Raw genomic sequence first — 20121 nt, 5'->3', positions numbered from 1 at the left:
CAGAGACGGGGTTTGCAACACTTAAAACTTCCTTGCAGCCGTTTGAATGTCACCGTAAACAGCAAGAATGAGAGAAAATCCGTCAGGTACCGGACAGCGGCACTGCTTCCTTAGGATGGGCGTGGCTGGAGTCTGTACACAATATACACTCGAGAGAAACAGGTAGAAAAGGCCCCCCGGAGATGGAGATTCCCACAACTTCAGCCGTGATCATGGCAATAACCATAATAAAATAATGGAAATTATACATTTGTACTTTAATGTGTACACACAATATTGAAAAAATATATTTAAATATGTAATATACAATGTCGGGGGTTATTTTTCTACACAGTCACATTGGAAAAGCAAACAGGGGAAGAAAAACAAAAGTAATAGCAACGTGTACTCTGAAGCCGACTGATGTCAACACAGTTCGGCACCCAGCGACGGACCTTAAAGCGCCGGAGTAATGCGGCGGAACAGAGACCTGGCTCTCGGCTCCGGGCACGAAAAACCATCCGAAAGGCCCGAGTACAACGCTAATGGTACCCGGGACCCCCTCCTTCCCTCTCTCTCCGTACACAGAGACTGCTGATCACGCCACAGTGTTGCTGCAATAAGACGAGCTCAAGCGCGGAGAGCAGGAGACAATATTGGAAATTTCATAAAGAAATAGCATGGGGGAGCCAGGCCAGGCCACACCGCGGCGCTTTCCCAAAAAAGTGGCAATAAAAAAAGATTTATGCCCAACAAGCTCGCTCTCCGCGTCTCCTCCGCCGCGTGTTTATTTAACGCATGGCTTCGTAGCTTATTTCTAATGATTTCGAAAATATTCTAATATAAATCAGAGGCGCCGAGGCCCCTCCCTCCCCGCCAGCCGTCACTCACTGCCACGCTCCCGCCGCGGAGGGGTGTCAGGCGACGACAAACGACCGCAATAACAATTAAAAATAACAACAGCCATCATAAACATGGGTTTGCAAATTCGACAGAAGCATCAATCTCCCGCCGGGTCCTCAGCGAACTTAATTAACCCGTAGACTGTCTGCCCCGATCCAGCCGCTGACCCTGCAGGCCAGCACCTCAACCGCACTGTGACGGAACTGTGGCAGAAACGTTTTCTTAATTCTTTTTAAAAAAACCCATATCAATGAATTGAGGGTGAGAGGTCCCTTCGGAGAGCGCACGGCTCAGGGGAGTGGGGGATGGGATGGGATGGGATGGGATGGGAGGGGAGGGGATGGGATGGGAGGGGAGGGGGCATCACCTATGATTCCCCAGTTTTACACATCGCAGCCAGGGCTTAACAACAGACGGGGGGGGGGGGGGGGGGGGGGGGGTATGGGTGGCACCACGAACACCCACCCCCTCACCTCCCAGCCCCGCCTCCAACTCATCCCAGACACAGGACCAACCCCCCCCCCCCAACTCTCACCTCCATCCCCTCCAGATGGAAGTTAATTTTGCAAGTTCCAAAGAAGAAGAAAAAGCACAAGAGCAAGAAAACATTAGCGTCAGCAAAAGATTGATCAGGCGGGGGGAAGAGCGAGGGGAGTGTCTGGCGCTCCGCGGCCTTGTTTGTGCTTCAGGGTCTCCCGCCTCCACCGTTTCGCCGCTCCTTCTTCCGCCTCTCGTGCCATTTCTGCCTCTCGCTCTCTCGCACATGCACACGCGTGCACGCACGCACGGACGCACGCGCTCCCCTCGCGCCGGCCCTTCCAACACCGCGGAAGATAAATGTTTTGCTCCGCGGTCCTATTATCTGTCCGAAACTAAAACAACATCCCGAAAAGGGGACCGGACGCATCCAAATTGGTTCCTCCTCCCCGCCGGTGGAAACCCTGCCTCGCTCGCCCCTCTTTTGTTTTATTACTCATATTGTTTCTGCTTTTGTTGTTATTAAGTTTTCTCCTACTTATTGATGCCTGTGGTTAAACTCTCAGACCCGTGCAGTGCCGAAATTAAAGAGAGCGGCGGATAAAGCGATAAAAGGGAAGGTTGCCGTATCTGATGTTTAATAGCTGGGGGTCGGAGGTGCGCGCCAGCCGGGAGAACGGGGACTGGGGGGTGGTGGTGGTGGGGGGGGTCCAGTTTATCAGCGTTACGGGCTCAGCTCTGCCTCGCTCTCTGCCCCCTGCTCCCTTCCTTAACTCGACTCGGCCCGACGTTGTATATTTAAGCCATTGTCCTACAAACTTCAAGGCAACGTCCCAACTGGAGCAGCAGAGCTCGGAGGCCGGGAGCGTTAGCCGCGGCGGTGGAATCGGTGCCCTTCGTCTTTGAACGCGAATCGCAGCATGAAATGTGCGGTGGGCTTTGAGTCGACGGGCTCTCCCAGAAATGATGCCGGCAGAAAAAGAGACGGACCGTCCCGAAAAGAAAGTGTGTCCGAAGGGCAGGGGACGCGGAGAAGTAGAAAGAGCGAAGAGGGGAAATCTGTGTTGAAGAATAACGCCTCCCGCTTCCAGGACTCTTACGCAGCCAGAATAACGTAATGCGGATTAAACGCTGAAATTAGTCATTCATTCCAAACAAAAATATGTCGTCTTGTTTTTCAGCAGCCATTATTACCATTTAGCAATGTTTTTTTTCTTACTCCTACAAGCGTGACGGGATGTGAGGATGCTGGAGGGATCTGCGTCAGACACGCGTGTGTGTGTGCATGTGTGTGTGCGTGTGTGTGTGTGTGCGTGCGTGCGTGTGTGTGTGAGACACACCGATTCACCCTGACCACACGTGACCTTATCTACTCTTACTTTGCTACGCAGCAGTGTGTTTGACTGTTTGCTCATCCATGTCCTGCTGATTACAGCCTTCTGAGCGCCGGGAGAAAAGGCGGTTAATGACAGGTTTACACACTACGGACGATTTGTACGGGAGGAGGAAAAACAACGAAGGGGGGAGGGTGGTTCCCAGTCCCTCGGATCGCTCATCCTCTCTTTCCCAACTTCTCTGCTCTGCATCCTGCAGCCCCCTTTCTCCACTCCTTGTTCACCATCTCTGTGTGTGTGTGTGTGTGTGTGTGTGTGTGTGTGTGTGTGGCAAGGTGGAGGTGGTGAGGTGCAGAGGGGGGTCCAGGTGACCACCACAACCCTTAGCTCAGCATGATGGTGAGGGGAAGCAGCAGCAGCAGAGGCAACATGGACACAGCGGTGCCGGCGCCCCCCCCGGTGGACTCCCCGGGCTCCCGAAGGCTCGTTGGACTCGGTGGCCTTCTCCGAGTAGAGCGGTATCACGTTGAACTCGCCGCCGTCCTCCTCCCCCTCCTCCTGCGGCTCCACTTCCTCCTCTTCCACTTCTTCGCTCTTTTCCACCTGTTGGACAGAGACAGACACTTGGGAAACAGACACACACACATCGTATGTACATCTCACAAAGCAAGACTCAAGCATCGAAAGACTGGCACAGGGAGACACACACACACCATAGACAGAGACGCACGCATCACAGAGAGCCGGACGCTCGCACCTGAGAAAGACAGACACAAGCCATAGAAAAGCAGAGATACACACATCCGAAAGAGACACACGCACTCATATACACACAAAACAAAGGGAGACTAACACCATATAAAAATCGAAGGGACACGCGCTTTGGATAGAGAGACAAAGCGAGACGCGCACACACACACACACACACACACTGCAAACAATCCAAACAGAGACAGAGAGAGAGACAAACACACACCGTGTGCACAGGAGACAGAGACACACACTTTACGCAAAGCAGAAAAGGACCTTCACATCACACACTCCGCAGGCAGACCGAGAAGCAGAGAGAGACGGACAGGTATAAGGGGCCCGACGGCAACAGAGAGAGTGTGTGAGGAGGAGTGACAGAGAGGACAGCGGGGGCCAAAGAACGCAGGATTGGGTGACAGACGGAAATGAAAGAACGGCGGCGAGTGAAGATGAGTGGAGCGGACGGAAGGGGGTGGCAGGGGATGAATGGGGCCACGTACTGTGGAGGGAACCAGGCTGAGGAGAGAGGGAGAGTCGGACGGATTAAGACAGAGAGAGAGAGGGAAAGAGAGAGAGAGAGAGAGAGAGAGAGAGAGAGAGACAGATGGGCATGAATAAATGAATATTAATACAGGCTGATTGATGCACTGCCTCCTGCAAACACCTTTAGCTAATCCTCTCACATGGAGGGAGAGTTGGATGGTACAGGGTACGAGAAGGAGGTAGGCAAGGAGGAATCGAGGGAGGTGGGTTGGGGGGGGGGGGTCTCAGTCCTGCATTCACAAAACGGCACGGGAGACTGAAACTCCCTCCGGTTGCGGGGCGTCTACACGCTATACAGCGTTCACAGCGCAGTGTCACGCGCCACATTCCTTCCTGCATCCCGATTGGCTGATTCCACTTTTTGGTTGGAGAGATGGGTCCTGCTCACGATCCGAAAATCACTTTGAGTTTGTGTGTCCCACCGCAAGCGCCGGCACCGCGAGGCCTCCGTTCTCCTGCAGCTCAATATCATTATCGCCATCATCACCTTTTTACATGTATTGACAGCTGAGGCCACCTCACACTGAAGACCCCCCTCCCCCCCCCAAATACGTGTGAGATCAGGTGAGCTGCTGACTCTAAATTGCCTTTAGTGTGTGTTTGTGAGTCAATGCGTGTGTGTGATGGCCCTGCAATGGACCGGTGTCCCAGTCAGGGTGTGTCCTGTGTCTCGCCCTGCCTTTCCAGGATTGGTTCTGGACCTTGCATTGCTAATCCTTTCACAGCCTGAATGAATGATGATGATGATGATGATGATGATGATGATATTCCAACTGCTTTCGCAGAATGGGAATTCCCAGCCTTTTGATAAATGGGGTGCTTTCCATCCTCAGTCTCTTTGTTCTGCTCATCACAGCGCTTTATGAATAAGAAGATGTTGCCGTCAGACACGAGCGTGAGCCGGGCCGGGTTTACGAGGGCCGGCGCCGCGCTCCACGCGGCACCGAGTCACGCTGTGCTGTGCGCGGCGCTCTGCTCCGAACTCGGCAGGATCAGCGTCCCGTGTTGGGATACCCCGGCGGGGCGCTGAAAACTCACCGTGCTGAGCTCCGGGAGAGCGTTGCCGTTCACGTCCTCCTGCTGGATGCGAGGGGACGGCCGGGGGGGCGGGGGCGGGGTGCTTTCCACCGGCCGGGGGGGCAAGCTGCCCAATGCACTGATGGCGTTTCCTGACGGTTGGACACACGACAGCCGCCGTCAGACACAAGGGAAGGAACACGCGCCCATGCGACGCAGAAAGTTCAACGGGGCTTTAACGTGTGTCTCTGAACGGATCTTCTGGTCTCAAGAAGAGCAAGTGTGTGTGTGTGTGTGTGTGTGTGTGTGTGTGTGTCAGCCCGGGCCCGTGACTACGAACACACCCGGTGCACGCGGACACTCACGCAGGCAGCCGTTGTTGTTGAACATGTGCAGGATGCGGAAACAGTCCTGCCACTGGTTCCCGCTGCCCTCGCAGTTGCACCACTGTGACACCTCCACGCTGCTGTTGCTCACATAGTTGGGTGTCATGATGGTGCCTTATGGGGAAGGGGGGGGGGGGGGAGACAGCGGACACACGTCAGCGACACACGGCCGTTCCTCTCGCCCACGCTCCTCCTCCTCTCCTCGCCTCTCCCCGCATCCGCAGCGCTCCCGCGGCACCGAGACCCCGTGAGACGGCCGAACCCTCCGCCCTCCTCACCTATGAGTCCGGCGTAGGCCTTCAGACACACAGCGCCGCTCTCTCTCAGACAGCCCGAGGGCGACAGCGTGGAGGGTTGGCAGTTATGCTGGAAATCGGCCAGCCTCGACCTGTAAAACAGACCCACGCACGCACACGCGCACACACACAGAGTGAGAACACAGAGACACACAAACACACCACATTGCAATTACCATTTAGGAGCAATTTACAAAGCGCGAGACAATGATTACAATCGCAAATTAAATGGAGACAAAATATCTGCAGTGAAAAATTACATTTGAATTAAAAAATTCAAGGACAACACAATTAATGCGAAGACGGAAACGCGCCTCGTACGGCACAATTTAAGCGGGGGGAAAAAAAAAAAGGGGGCCCGACAACAATAATTGCGGTTGGGAAAATTCATGGGCTGTTGGAAGAAAAATCATATGGCCAATTAGAAAGATACAAGAGTCAAGTTAATTTAAGGCCTCAAATGAGGCGTGAATAGCGGAGAAATTAGAGAGCGGGGGAATCACAGAGGTGTCGTGGGACTGGGCCGCGACGACGCGAAAAGCTCAGAGGAGAAGGTGAGAGCGCCACGCGGCGGAGGGAGACCGCGAAGACGCGAGACGAGACGAGACGCGGAACGAAGAGGCGGATAGCGGTGGGCGGCGAGCGCCGTCCTCGACTCCTCGGCGAGTTCGAGAGCGACGAACGGAAGAGCAAACAGTCCCGAGCAAAGGGCGAGGGCTCCCGAAAGGGGTTCCAGTTTGGTTTAGTTTAGCAAACGGGAGGAAACGAAGGGCGCCGGGTGACGCCAAGGTCTGAGCGAGCCGGCAGAAGAGAGGAGTCGGGCAGAAGATATACGGAAATAGACGTCCGAGAGGCCCGCGCCCAGCAAGCGAAGGATCGCTCACGGGGGGAGATGGATGGAGGAGAGCGCCGCTGTGACTTAACGTTACAGTCCGCCAGCAGCGATCAAGTGGGCTGTAATGGAGATGATGGAGCCCGTCCACGCAAACAATACTTCTCCTCGGACGACTATATAAATTCATGGATTTTACGGCCCCCAAATCAAAGGCCTGTTCCTGGCTCCCACCTGCCCTCCCCTCCCTTACAATAAACATGGTGAAGAGGACCATTAAAGTGAGTAAACAGTGAGAAGACATGAGGTAATTCCCATGCTTCTTCTTCAGACTGTCTCCTTTAGTCCTTTTTCCCCCCTGTTGCATTGTGGGTAATAACGCTGAGCCACCTGTTATTGTGCTAAATATCTCTACTGACGCGTCTCTTTTTAAAGCACCCACAGCGATCCGCAGCCCTCACTTCCTTTTTTCTTTTCCTACGTTTTCCCCCTCTTTCCTTCCTTTCCACTTTCAAGACTAAGCAGGATTTTCCTCCGCATTCAGTTCGGGTTTTCAAAGAAGGTGGAGGGGGGCGGATCGGAGGCTCTTAAACCGCGGTCCATGGACTCATTAGGGTTCCGTGGATGGACTTCAGGGGGTCCGTGAATCCCAGGACTGCGCCGAAAGTAACCGAATAAAAGCCAGGTATAAAAGAAGAAACATCACCGCGATTTTACTCTCTATGACGTAATTCGGTGACGGTAACTAAATTTCACCGCTGTCGATTCGCCGAAATTTCCTCCAAATTTATGGACGTTTTTCTAGAAGGGTGCTGAGCTTTTATCGCATTCTTAAAGGCGCCCGTGGCCCTGAAAAGGTCAAGAACCTCCGGGACGGATGCAGACACTGGGGCACACGGGAAGGGAAAAGGTGCCGAAGGTTCCCCGTGTCCACGTCTACGAGAAAGGGCCCGCGGCCCGAGCGCGAGATGCGTCCTCCTCCGCGCGCGTCCGTCACGGAAGCGCACGCTCCCCCTTTCGGCGTCCATCGCCGGCCGCTGACCTGCACAGCTCGTCCTTCAGGCAGAAGCTCTGCAGGCTCAGGCAGTTGGGCTTTCCGTTGCGTTCCTCGTAGGAGCAGGAGGGCACGATGGTCTTGCGGCGTCGCTCGCCGCACAGCGTGTCGGTGCAGGGGCAGAAGAGCACGCCGAAGCTGTACTCCTCGGGCACGCGCTCCAGGAAGCGCCGCAGGGCCCGGTGGCACTTCTGCCGGTTGCAGTGGTCGGAGCCGGGCGCCCTCTTGGTGCAGGCGAGGACGTACTCGGAGCGCAGCGAGCCGCACTTCTCGTACAGGCCGCAGTCCTGCGCCGCCTTCAAGCACTGGTTCTGCCCGTTCGGGGGGAGAGAGGAGGCTGGGGGCGGGAGACGTGGCAGAAAACAGCAGCGCGTGAGCATGGCTACCGTGATGGAGGATTATCAATCACTCTGCAGAAACACTAATAGAGAAATCTGCTAACAAGCAAAAAATGCTTTCCATTATTAATACTCAGGAAATATAATGAGTCAGTACGACTCATTAGCCCAGAGCTGGTTCTCCTGCAAAACGACGCTCTCGCGATGCGGGAGTGGTTAACCCTCGGAGTACAGCGCTCGCGAGCCAGCGATGAGACATCAACGAAGGAAAACGCAAACGATTCTTCCGAGCCAAGAGCCTTTTAAAGACTCGTCGCACCAAAGACGATCGGAGTGAAAACAGCAGTAAAAAATCGCGTGTCCTTGTGGTTGGACTGCTGATGTGACCGAAGCGAGTTGCTGCGCCTTTGGACGCCGTGCGGTTGCGTTTGGGGGGGGGGGGCGTCACAACCGTGGTAGGAGCTTCTCGATTCGTTTGGAACAGCTCGGCGCGGCTGCGGTCGGAGGATTTTTGCCTCGATGCGGTTGGACCGTCTCTCCAACGTGACCATGGTCGTCGGGGTGTGACGGTGTGTGTGTGCGTGGATGGAGCGTGAGAGTATGATGGGAAAGTACCTGCCACAATGGATGCCATGCGTGACATTTCAATGTGTCTCACCAGCTCCAGTTCAAAGTCCTCGTATGGAGACGAATCGTACTCATCAAAGCCTGGAAGAGGCGTATGGGGAAGACGACAAACACACACACACACAAAAGAAGCATTGTAAAGCCTCACATGTACACATATGGGCAACAAACACAGCATTAAAATACACACACACTTCACACCAGCGGATATAAACATCCCCTTCGACAGCCCGCCGCTCGTTTCCGCGCCGAAATCGCCGTTTGCGGTTTTCCGAGAACTACAGGCCGTGCGAACATTAATCAGGCGGCGCGGGGAGCTCCGACTTATGGAGGAGAGCAATTGAGTAATCGGTCAGTCGTGCAGCAGTTCAAGTGTAACAATTCGCTGGAGGAGGCATTTTCATACGTGAGAGGAAGTGTAAAAATTAACCGAAACCCCATCCGAGCGCACGCAGGCTGCATTTTTTCATTTATGTTTTAGTGCCACTCTTCCTGTCCGCTGCGCGAAGACAGCAGAGCGGCGTCACCAGAACATCCGTTCAATCCGCACCGTTCCTTCGCTGTCCCTCTTCTCCAAAGCGACTAATAACGATTATCCTATTTTCACGGCAGGGTAAATTTTACCGTACCGATTCTGGGAAAGCGCCTCGATCACGGACGTGACGGCGGGATTCGAACCCGAGTCCTAGGCGGCAGCTCAACCGCTGCGCCACCTGCTGTTAATTGAATACATCTGTATGTGATGCCTGAACGAGTCCGAAGACGTGCACTTCAAGTGAAACTGAGAATGTGATTTGCACTTTATGTGTGTGAGCGCAGCACTCCTCTCCTATATGGTGAATTCAGGGAATTTACTACGGCGCATTAACCACTGTAAGTCATCATAAAAGAAGGTTTCAGCTAAATACGAGTTGATGACATGCAGCTTTAGAGAACAGCATTGAGCTGATGATTTTCTCCAAAGCGACTTACACTGTTAAGGTACTTGTAACTAATTACCCTTTTATACAGCAGGGTAATTTTGTTTTACTGGAGCAATGTAGGGTAAGCACCTTCCTCAAGGATACTTCGGGAGGAGGTAAGATTCGAACCTGCAACCTTTGGGTCCAAAGGCAGCAGCGCTAACCGCTACAGTAGCGGCTATCCCGACCAGTTAACCCAATAAATATAAAAATGAACATGAAGTGTGTGAGGTGGGCTGATGGACTGCAGCCAGGACATCCAGCACAGCGGAATACAGAGAGTTCAACGACCCCCCCAGCGGCGCTTGAACCGCCGCCTCTCCGACAGGAGGAAGGGGGATGTCTCACCCTGCGAGAACCTCACGTTCCAGTAGACCCTGAGGCACGCCTCCTCCATGCGTGAGCCACGGTGGCACTTGCAGGACAGCAGGGGGCGGTACTGCTGCAGGGAGTTCCGGGCCTCCAGGCACTCGCGCCCGGCGTCGGGCCCCAGGGGGGACACGGCCTCCTCGGAGGCGCAGTACTCCAGCACCCGGTACAGGGCCTCGCACCCGGGGTCCGAGGCGCAGCCCGCCACCGCATCCAGGCAGTCGATGACAGGCGCGGAGAAGGGTGCGGAGGCCTGTGCGCTGCCTGCAGGGGGAGCCAGGGAAGAGCGAGGGTCAGACACGGCCCCCAAAGGTCAAAGGTCACAGAGCAGGTCGGAGGTTAAACATAGAAAGTTCAAACTCATTGACTCATTTTTTTAAGTTAAGGCTTGTAATGCACTTTTCACATTGTTTGCCAAGACACAACACTCTGCTTCCATAAGGGGAAAAAAAAAAAAAAATTCTTTTAATGTTTTAAACCTTTGATTGCCATCCCGTACGAGGCAAAATGAAACACTCCCCTCGGGGGAAACAAGCGCTTATGAAATTGGCACACAGATGTTAGATTGACTGAAATGATACAGGCGGCAGCGGGAACACCTACCGCAACGGCGCACGCGGCGCCTAACCAACTGCCATCGTGATGGAAGGGGCGAGCTCTCCAATTAAGCCCACGCTGGCTCCGAACACACAGTGTGGTTAAAGTCCCATCGAGGCCCAGCGTGTGCACAATCTACAACGCCCCACGGGGCCGCATGCGTCTGGTTCGCAGCGTCACGGAGACGTACGCGCGCCCTAACGTGGCCCGGCCCGTCCGCCCAACGGCAGAGGGGAACGACGCCGGGATGCGGGATCGGGAGGGAGGGAGGGAGCAGGCGGCCGAGGGACGACTCCGTACAAGAGGAACGCGCCAACGCACATACATCTTAATGAAACCATTTACCGCAGTGCAGAATCGCGCAGAAACGCTCTAAAAAGTAGAGGCTCCGGAACTAATGGGACATGAACTCGCTCTGCAGAAGGGCCCGTGAGTGATTGAACGTTTAACGCACACGCGCCCGCCACTCGAGGGCTTTCGAACGCGTTCCAATCGAAGGTATATTTCGACAATAAAAAAGAAAGATCTGGGCGGATTGGGACGGGTGACAAATAGTGCCTCCTGCGTGATGCCCCCTCCATCCCCATCAATTCCACTGACTGATACACAGAATTCCACTCCGTGCAATATTACACATCTCGCTGTTGATTGTTCAGCCTCAAAGGCAGCTGCTTTTCTTTTACATACCATGTTTTTTTTTTTTAAACACTATTTCATTTAGCAGACACTTTTCTCCCAAGCGACTTTCAATGAACTCTGTGTAGTGTTATGAGACCACACACCTTATTCACCGAGGTGACTTACACTGCTAGATACACTACTTACACTGGGTCACTGGAACATACACTCTCTCTCTCTGTGTGTCACTCACACACTATGGGTGAGTTAGAGTCACCAATGAACATTTATTAATTTAGTTGCTACTTACAATTATTTATACTGCTGGGTAATTATTCTGGAGCAATTCAGGATTAATACCTTGTTCAAGGGTAGAACTACTGGAGGTGGGACTTAAACCTGCATCCTTCAGAGCCGAAGGCAGCAGCTCTAACCACTACGGTACTACCTGCCCCAATCACCATGTCTTTGGACAGTGGGAGGAAACCAGAGCACCTGGAAGTAATCCACGCAGACACGGGGAGAACATGCGAAACTCCACACAGACTGAGTGGGGCTCCAACCCACGTACTCTCACACCACCCACCCCCTCTGAGACAGCATCGCTACTCACTATGCCACCGTGCCGCCCGTATGTTTCTCCTACACATATGTACTTACTGATCCGCTCGACAGATGTCCCCATCCGCAGCTCCTTCCGTTACTTCCTTTTTACTCTACTATACAGCTGCGTGTTTACAGAGGCAATTCTGGTCGTAAAGAGACAGGCCCCCTGCGGCGTGAACCTGTAACCTTTCGGCCACCGGTCAGATTCCCGGGGCACAGTACCACCTGCTGCTGTCGAGAGCGAGGCCTGTCCTTCCTGCCTGCATCATTAACTCGACTTTTTTAGAAACTGATCAACTATTAACAGAAGGCCGATAATAAAACGGTTCAAACGGCAGCAAAGCTGAACCCAAACAATGTCATGTGACTACGTCCTGCTTTTGAGATCTTTGCAGAAGGTCACTGCTCCTGGACTGCTAAAGGAACTTAGCTAGACACCTCTGTGTGTGTGTGTGTGTGTGTGTGTGAGAGAGAGAGTGAGTACATCATTCTGTGGCTCTCTCACCGAGTGGAACAACGGAAATGAGGCGACAGTCTAAGGAATGTGTTTCCCATCAATAATCGACACCCTTAAGTCCATTAACTACCACACATTAAACTAAACATGGGAAACCAGTGTTTAAATAACAATCCTGTATCGAAAATCCAGTCACGTTTACCCTTAAAAAACATTCCAGGCCCAAATCTACCTAACATTAATTATCTTGGTATCATTTAAATATTTTGTCACATATAATGTAAATATTGCAACCGGGTATTCGGTGAAAGCGTTCAAGTTCAAAACTGGACTTTTATACACCCGCCTGTAAAAGATACCTTTGCTTTCATTTCGTGTTTATGAGGAGAGAAGGAAACGCCTTGTGCAGCGATGTGCCTGTAAGACAGGTGAATGTGGAGAACAAATGTTCCCAAACTTTTCCGTAAACACCGACGGTACCGCGGTACAGCTAATATTCGCGCAGCTTGGAGGCACGGTACTGGTTCGGGTTACACGCCAAGGCTGCTCGCGTGCGAGATCACCGTAGCCGGCCCACCGCAAGCTGTATGAAACACACATTCTTCCGATACAGCCTTTCCTTATTTACCCCCGCGGCCTTTCGACGCGTACCGCGGTCCGCCACGGCACCGCTGACCTCCGCTAAGCCCTCCATTGGGCTGGGGGCACCGAATGGAGTCAGAGGGATATTAAATGAGATTCAGCGAAGCGAATATCTCAGTGAAAATGCTGCGCGTCTCGGGAGAGATGTGACAAGCTTACATTGGCCCGCCTGCGATAGTAGCGTCATAGTAGAGCGTTCATCTCTGTCCCCTTGACTCAAAAGTTCATAATTAATACATTTTAGCCATTTCTTTTTCTTTTTTTTTTTTACGTGGGGGGTGGGTGGGGGACTTTTTTTTCGTAATCAACCGTGGGTCAGGATTTCAGGCCGAAGGACAAAGAGCAGAGGGGAGCTGGCGACAGACATCTCAGGACAGAGGGGTAAGAGGCTTGGGAAACCAGGGGGGTACAAGGTCAGCTCCAGATAAGGTTTCAAACGCTGCTGTTGCGCGGGGGGAATTCGGGGAGGACAGACACTGAGGGAGAGAGAAGCCACGGGGCTCCCGCTAACACGCTCTTATCTGACACATAAAACCCGTTCTGTGAAGAACCTGGCCTGAGGTGCATTGTGAAACATGGTAAAGAGCTTTTCCAAGACCACCACTTTTTCAAAGACCCCCCCACTGGATTGAACAGATTGAAGTAAATTTGCAGAATGTGAAATGTAAGCGGCGTAAGTGGTTCGTGAAAACAGCGTCTGCTGAATGAATAAATAATGCCAGGTAAGATAATGCAATGTACTGTGATAAATGAACCCTGATGTACCGTGGAAGCTGGCTTCCCATACACACACATACATCACGCACACACATACTGGGCAATTCTCCCAGCCAGCTCCGGAGCTCAGCGCCATCTGCTCAAATGTGTGCGTTCCAAACCAGGGTTATCGACAAAATACACACAAACACACACGCATACACACGTATGAGGCACAGGCGTCCATATGGCTCCCTCTTAACCCATTTGGCTTCATTTCTGCTGAACTCACTTGACAGCAAACAGTCTCCTTCTGACTGTGGATCTTACTCATTGCCATTATCTCATCTCCCGACTCTCCAGCTGAGGTCATGCAGCAAAATCTAAATAAAAAAATAAATAAATAAATAAATAAAGAATAAGCAAGCACGTGCAGGGTGAAGAGGTTGGCCTGCTTTGGTCTGCTGGTAAGTTAAACAATCATTCCTCCTTTTCTGTTTTCCACTCATTTTAGATCCAGCAAAACTGAGCTCGGCATAATAAAAAAACTAAACACAGGTTCAAACTTTTAATTCTGTTTTCCTTTCTTTTTTTTTCTCCCCACATTAAAGCGTATAGATTAGTCCACCTGACCGCACACCCGGGCCGCCTCGTACCTGCCTTTCAAACACGTGCTGGACCGCCGAGCGTCGCGCCGGCACAGACGCCCCCTAGAGGCAGAATGTGGTAACGCAGCACGGCGCAGTCTTGATCACAGTTCATACTGTTTAATGCGACTCGTTCTGGTCTCTAAGACCGACATTTAAATAAGACCCGCGGCTAGAATTACATTTTCCCCAGAAAAAAACATCTTTCAACCAGAGGAAAAAATGACAGCGCAGTGGGCGGAAAACGTCACAGAAAAATCCAGTGTTTATCGCTTAAATAAAAAAAAAAATAAAAATTCCCTACGGAATTATTCAAAGTAAACCTCGCACACAAGACAAGTTGATCTTCACATCACAAACCGCATGTCTGTTATGTCAGTATATTTCCTATAATCTCTAGCGTTATGTTCTTGCTATAATACCATTGCACCCTATTGATTTTCTGTGTCTGATCTAGGGCGCAATTTGCTCTGTTTTACTGATTTTTCCATTTACCATTTAAGAAATCCATATCAAACAGGCTGAGCGGTTTGATGCCCGGAGACTCGCTTCCTTCTGCTCACTGTCCGTTAACTTAAATACCGCTCCGGAGCACATTTTTAAAAGTTGAAAAATTATTTTCTTCATTTTCTATCTTTGCATCTTGGGAAGGATGACTCGGGGATTCATAGCAGGATCCCCGCTGATAAATAACAGGACCCCTGGGGGGGCGGGACGGGGGGACACAAATCTGCAATCATTAACACAGCTAATAAATATGTCCTGTCGATCCGGCGAACCATTACAGGGTGTAACTCCGTCGGGCTCCCCTTAACGACGCAAATCCTGGCCTTGCAAACATAAAAGAAAGCAAAAAAAAAAAAAAAATCAATAAAATAAATTGTGAAGCGCTCCGCTTCAGTGACAGTGACGCATCTGAACGACGCGGGAGTGTTTTTCTGGTTCTGCTCTGCAACGCATCGCCCAGACGCACCTGCACGAGCCGATCGTCCACGGCGCGCTCCAAGTGCAATCAGAGAGGGGAAATTAAAATAATTGGCCTGTACGAGATGAGCTCTCCGAGTCGCTATAAAGATGAATGATAACACCTCCTCCCAAACACACTCACACACACTCCCCGCCCGTACGGATCTACAGCCCCATTATGATTAAGGCGCTCTGTGTGTGTGTGTGGGGTATAGGTCGGACAGCGGCGAGGGGAGCTCAGCCCGCGATACTGCGAGAGGTCAGCATCACGGGGAAAGTTTGACAGCACGCGTCATAGCAGCGCAAATGTAAATATGACCATAGGTGCGCGTGGCTGAGTGAGCACGCGCTCTTCACTTCGATCACACCGAACCGTGACTCATGTTTCGGGCAATAAAAGGACGACGGCCGTAGTGTGTAAGACCTTGAGAAATGATGTCATCGCGGGTATCGGGAGTCATAATCACCATATCTCCGGCAGTAGATCACCGCTACGCGCGTGCCCGTATCCAGACAAAGACACGCGTTTATCACAGGGAACCTCCAATTAACCCCCCACCCCCCAATTAAAATAACAGAAACTTCATTTTAAATAGCCGATCCTCGTCTACAGATCATACACAGCACATTACTACTAGTGTCTGCGATCACAGGGCAGAATTTACGAATAAAATAAAATAAATCTGAAATGTTGCTAATAACTCTCGCCTTCTATTATGAATGAATTGGATGCTTTTCCACGGGGTGCTGAAGGAGACGCGGAGAGCGTAATTCCTGGGATTTACAAACACTACTTGGACACTTTGTGTGTGCCCCCCCCCCCCCCCCCCCCGCAATGCTGAGCCGCACGAGCGGAATTACACGGGGAAACTCGGTGGTGCGGATGAAAGCGGGAGATCGCGGACACGGAAAAGTTCAGAACCACGCTGTGCGACGACTCGACTGTGCGGCGGCGAAACGTTACATTATCTTGAGCTCTCACTTAACCCTATTAATATGAGAAAAATGTCAGACGCGGAGCCCATGATGAAGCACGTCACCATAACATGAAATTGTCTCGATTTCACGTTTTAAAACTTCAACATTAATTAAATATCCGATCAAAACAGCTGTAGTTCTACCGGCCGCGGTTCTGTGTCACGTGGAGACACGTCCCATCCTCCACTCATTCATTCATTGCGACTGAAAATAAGTTTAAAAACGCTCCGGCCGGGCCACAGTAATTTGTAAATGTTCAATTTTCGCGAAACGGACTTACCGCAATAGGAGCACGAGATCAAGGCACGAGATCGTGGGAAACAGAACATGCGAGGCGTGGACAAGTCACTTGTTCTCACATAAAACTACCGCAACCACAAGCAGACTTCAATCAATGTAACATATGTTACAAATGTGAACTACGGCGATGTTGGTGGTGGGGGGGGGGGGGGGACCAGTCTAGTCTAGTGGTGTCCTGGTGACTCCGCGGACGATCGGAGCTTCGGAACTCACCACGGACGAAAACGCTGAGCAGCAGCCCGACGATGATCATGATGATGAGCGTGGAGGAGCGCTGCGAAGGAGCCACGCGCTGGATGAGTGGAGCCCACGGCGTGGAGTTCGCGGCACCTCAGTGGCCCCCGAGCTGAGAGCGGCCACCCGGGACGACCATCCAGCCCCCCCCCGGCGGCGGATTTGCCCTGGACACCCTGCCTCGTCTCTCAGTCGGAGGCGAAGCCCACGCCGCCCGGAGATGCGCCAGGGAACAGAAGGATCGCGAGCCGCCGCGACCAAGTTTCTCTCGCGCTGTGCGTCGCTCCAGGCGCCTCGCGCTAGCGCGTATTGGAGAACATCAGGAATCCCGAGTCATCCGAACATCACATCGTCACCTTTCTCCGCTCCGCCCGCAATAAGTCAGCTTGTGCTCGAGTAAAAAAAAAAAAAAAAAAAAAAAAAAAAAAAAAAAAAAGAAAAAACTGCAAGCTGGTTCTTCCAAAACTTATTATATTGTTGTTGTTATTCACGGCGCTTGGCTCGCGCGGCTGCACAAGCCCATCGCATCGCTCCTTGCGCTCGCGCGGTACAAATCGCGACGATTATCCACGGCGTCTCCGTGGGGTCATTCCACACTGAGGAGGAGGAGGAGGAGGAGGACCGCTCGTGCGCCACTGCGCGATCGTCAGTGACGGACTGCGCGCGTTCAAACTGCACGGCGCATTTCACACCGGTGAGGGCGCGCGCCCATTGGTTCCCCGGGCAGCACGCAGGGAGCGCGCCGCGCAGACCAGGGAGGGAGGGAGTGAGGGAGGAGGGAGTGTTGGCGGAGACTCGCCGGTTCTGTACATGTTTGGAGCGGGAGGAGGGGACAGAAATGTCCATCAGGGCGGGGTGCGGCTGGAATACAGCGCTTTTGGCGGAGGGCGACTCGATTCCAGTTGACTAATTGTGTTTAAAATGTGGACGCAAAGTTCCGATCATCCGAGAGGCCGCATTCCCGTTGCCTGCGCTCATTCACTGCAAGAAGGGTACTTACAGACAGCACTCTGGTCACCCCCCCCCCTCAGAACTCACTGTAAATACCGCTCACTAATGTACCGTTATCTCACTGCATGTCTCAGTGTGTTTGTGTGTGTGTGTGTGTGTGTGTGTGTGTATCACACTGACTGTCACACACTGCGCGACTTGCTCTTGATCGGCGCGGATGTATCAGAATACAAACAACCGAAATGCTATAAAATACACAAAACACAAAATTATACCTGACTTGAGGACAAACTTGTGGAGAGAGTATGGGTATGAGCAAAGATAGAAACAAATACTCACGTATATATATATATATATAAAGCAATTGCGTAATAAATTAATCTAAACGTAGAAAAATTTCTATGTGCGGCAAATACTCAGGGTATACACTATATATATATATATATATATATATATATATATATATATATATTTGTATGTGGGTCCCCTCCTTGTCTATATATATGTATATAGATGTATGGATGAGTGACCCAGTGTAAGTAGTGTATATAGCAGTGTAAGTCACCGCGGGGAAGGTGTGTGGGATGATAACACTACATAGAGTTCATTGGAAGTCACTTTTGAGAAAAGCATCTGGTAAATAAATAAATGCAAATAAATAAACACACACACACACACACACACACACACACACACACACACACACACACACACACACACGGCAGTACTGTGTTAGAGGGAACCCTGCTGTGCCCAACCTTGGGAAAAGTCAATCAAAGTAGTCTGCTGGATGGGCCTCAACAATAAATGGTTATTTAGCTGGCAAGCAATATTTTGAACTGTAATTTTAAAGGGTCAATGACACAGAGGCATAGTGCTGCCAAAATGCTACACCAAATCCTTTCAGGCTGAATTACCCCAAATCTACGCACCCCCCGAACTCCGAATTTAGCGCCCCCCAGACAGCTGTCAGCGTCACAAGAATTGTACAGTAATCAGTAAAGTGCCACTCTAAGTCATCCCATGGTTGCCGTTTCATCCGGTGACCAGTTCTCCACGTGGTTTGGACTGACCCCCCTAGATGACCATGGGCACGGACACACACACACACACACACACACACACACACACTCCCCCATGCCCACCGCACCCCCCAGCCACCCAGCACTCCCTCTCTTTGTCCCCATTCTTTCCTTTCCTGCTCAGATTATGTCCAGCCCCACTTTCTCTCCATTATCACCCAGTTCTTTGTCTGTGCTGCCTCATATTTTTCCAGCCTTTTGTCCTTCCCTTCCTGCTCTGCTTCTGTCCACTCTCAGTCGTTATGCACGATCATGCAGTCCTTTCTCTGCGCTGCTTCATCTCTTCACACCCCCTCCCCACGTACCCCGCTCTTCAGGCCACACTTGGTTTATGACGCAAAGGGAGCCTTTTAGCAGCACTCGACTAATTACTCTAACGGCCGCGTTCATCTCAGCCTGCGGGAGAGGGTCACCTCGCGTCTCTTGCCACGGCACGTCCCATAATCCCCTGCACCATCACATTGTTTCCAAAACGCACGCGTCCCACCCCAAAAATACCTCCTCCCCACTCATCCCTACATGGGGATTACTTTTACGCTACACTTATTCATTTGGCACACGCTTCCCTCCAACGCGACACACAGCTCACCGAAAGCAAAAGTGTCATTTTGTCATTTCACAACAGACAGAGTTTTAGGTACAGACACACGATTACCGACGCACAGTCTGTTGGTCTGATACCGCCGTGTCTTTGTATGCAGATGTTTGTTCCAGATCTGTGGTTCCCCAAACCTTTATATAGTGTGTTTGCTCATCGTCTCATTGTTATTCTAAAGACTCTTAGAGGACAGAAAGAAGAGATTGATTGACACAGTGACACACACACACACACACACACACACACACACACTCCTCCTTAACCTTACTTTTTGGCTTGCTTGTTAGTTCCATTTGAAAATCCCTCATGGCCCAAATGAGAAGTACCCTGTTCATGGTGCGGGAGACTTGCAGCAGCGCTTTCCAAAACATCGGAGTGCAATTACCGCAATTCACACAGCTGGCTGAAAGCAAACACGCACACAAATACACACAGATAAAGAAAATACACGTATGCAAGTTAACACACACACACACGCACGCACACACACACACTGCCGGTCCATCTGCTACCGTTTTTATGCAAAACAAATATTTCTACCCAACAGGCAAAAGAGTCTGCAGTTACTGATATCGGAGCGATTTCTTGATGGCTTAGTAGCCGCCGCCGACGAAAACGCAACGCAACTTGCCACGCAAGGTGGAAACAAACAAGCCAGTGCACAAATAAACTGGCTAATAAATTAATAAGCAAATAGATTATAATTTATTAACTGAAACAGAAAAAGAGAAAAACAGGCTGGCGCCGAACTCGGGCCTCCAGGCGAGGCAGTTTTCCCATATGCCCCACACACACACACACACACACACACACACACACACACACAAATTCTCTCTTGCCAATAGCTGAATGTGTTTGTTGTTGTATACAGATATGGAAAAA

The 20121-nt window shown here is 51.5% G+C and overlaps 1 protein-coding gene across 1 annotated transcript; it reads right to left on the bottom strand.

Moving 5' to 3' along the window:
* Positions 1–1486: 1486 nt before the first annotated feature.
* Positions 1487–16993, bottom strand: gfra3 (GDNF family receptor alpha 3). Its single transcript, XM_029257561.1, has 8 exons — positions 16588–16993; positions 9847–10131; positions 8525–8617; positions 7560–7908; positions 5668–5777; positions 5369–5503; positions 5025–5155; positions 1487–3296 (listed from the first exon to the last, which is right to left on the bottom strand). The coding sequence occupies exons 1-8, from the start codon at positions 16625–16627 to the stop codon at positions 2841–2843; spliced, it is 1599 nt and encodes a 532-aa protein (XP_029113394.1). The 5' UTR covers positions 16628–16993; the 3' UTR covers positions 1487–2840.
* Positions 16994–20121: the final 3128 nt, after the last annotated feature.

Source organism: Scleropages formosus, chromosome 13 (assembly GCF_900964775.1).
Source record: "Scleropages formosus chromosome 13, fSclFor1.1, whole genome shotgun sequence".
In the NCBI taxonomy this organism is placed as follows: domain Eukaryota; kingdom Metazoa; phylum Chordata; class Actinopteri; order Osteoglossiformes; family Osteoglossidae; genus Scleropages; species Scleropages formosus.
Note: the sequence above shows the minus strand (reverse complement) of the source record. Positions and strands in the feature narration are given on the sequence as shown.

What these genes read in the sequence shown, in the direction of transcription:
- gfra3 (XM_029257561.1), bottom strand. Translation starts at nt 16,627, where the DNA reads ATGATCATCGTCGGGCTGCTGCTCAGCGTTTTCGTCCGTG. An exon ending in CATGGCATCCATTGTGGCAG is followed by an intron (nt 7,909 to 8,524) that starts GTACTTTCCCAT and finishes TCCCGCCCCCAG; the next exon opens with CCTCCTCTCTCCCCCCGAAC. An exon ending in CTCTCCCGGAGCTCAGCACG is followed by an intron (nt 3,297 to 5,024) that starts GTGAGTTTTCAG and finishes TCTGTCCAACAG; the next exon opens with GTGGAAAAGAGCGAAGAAGT.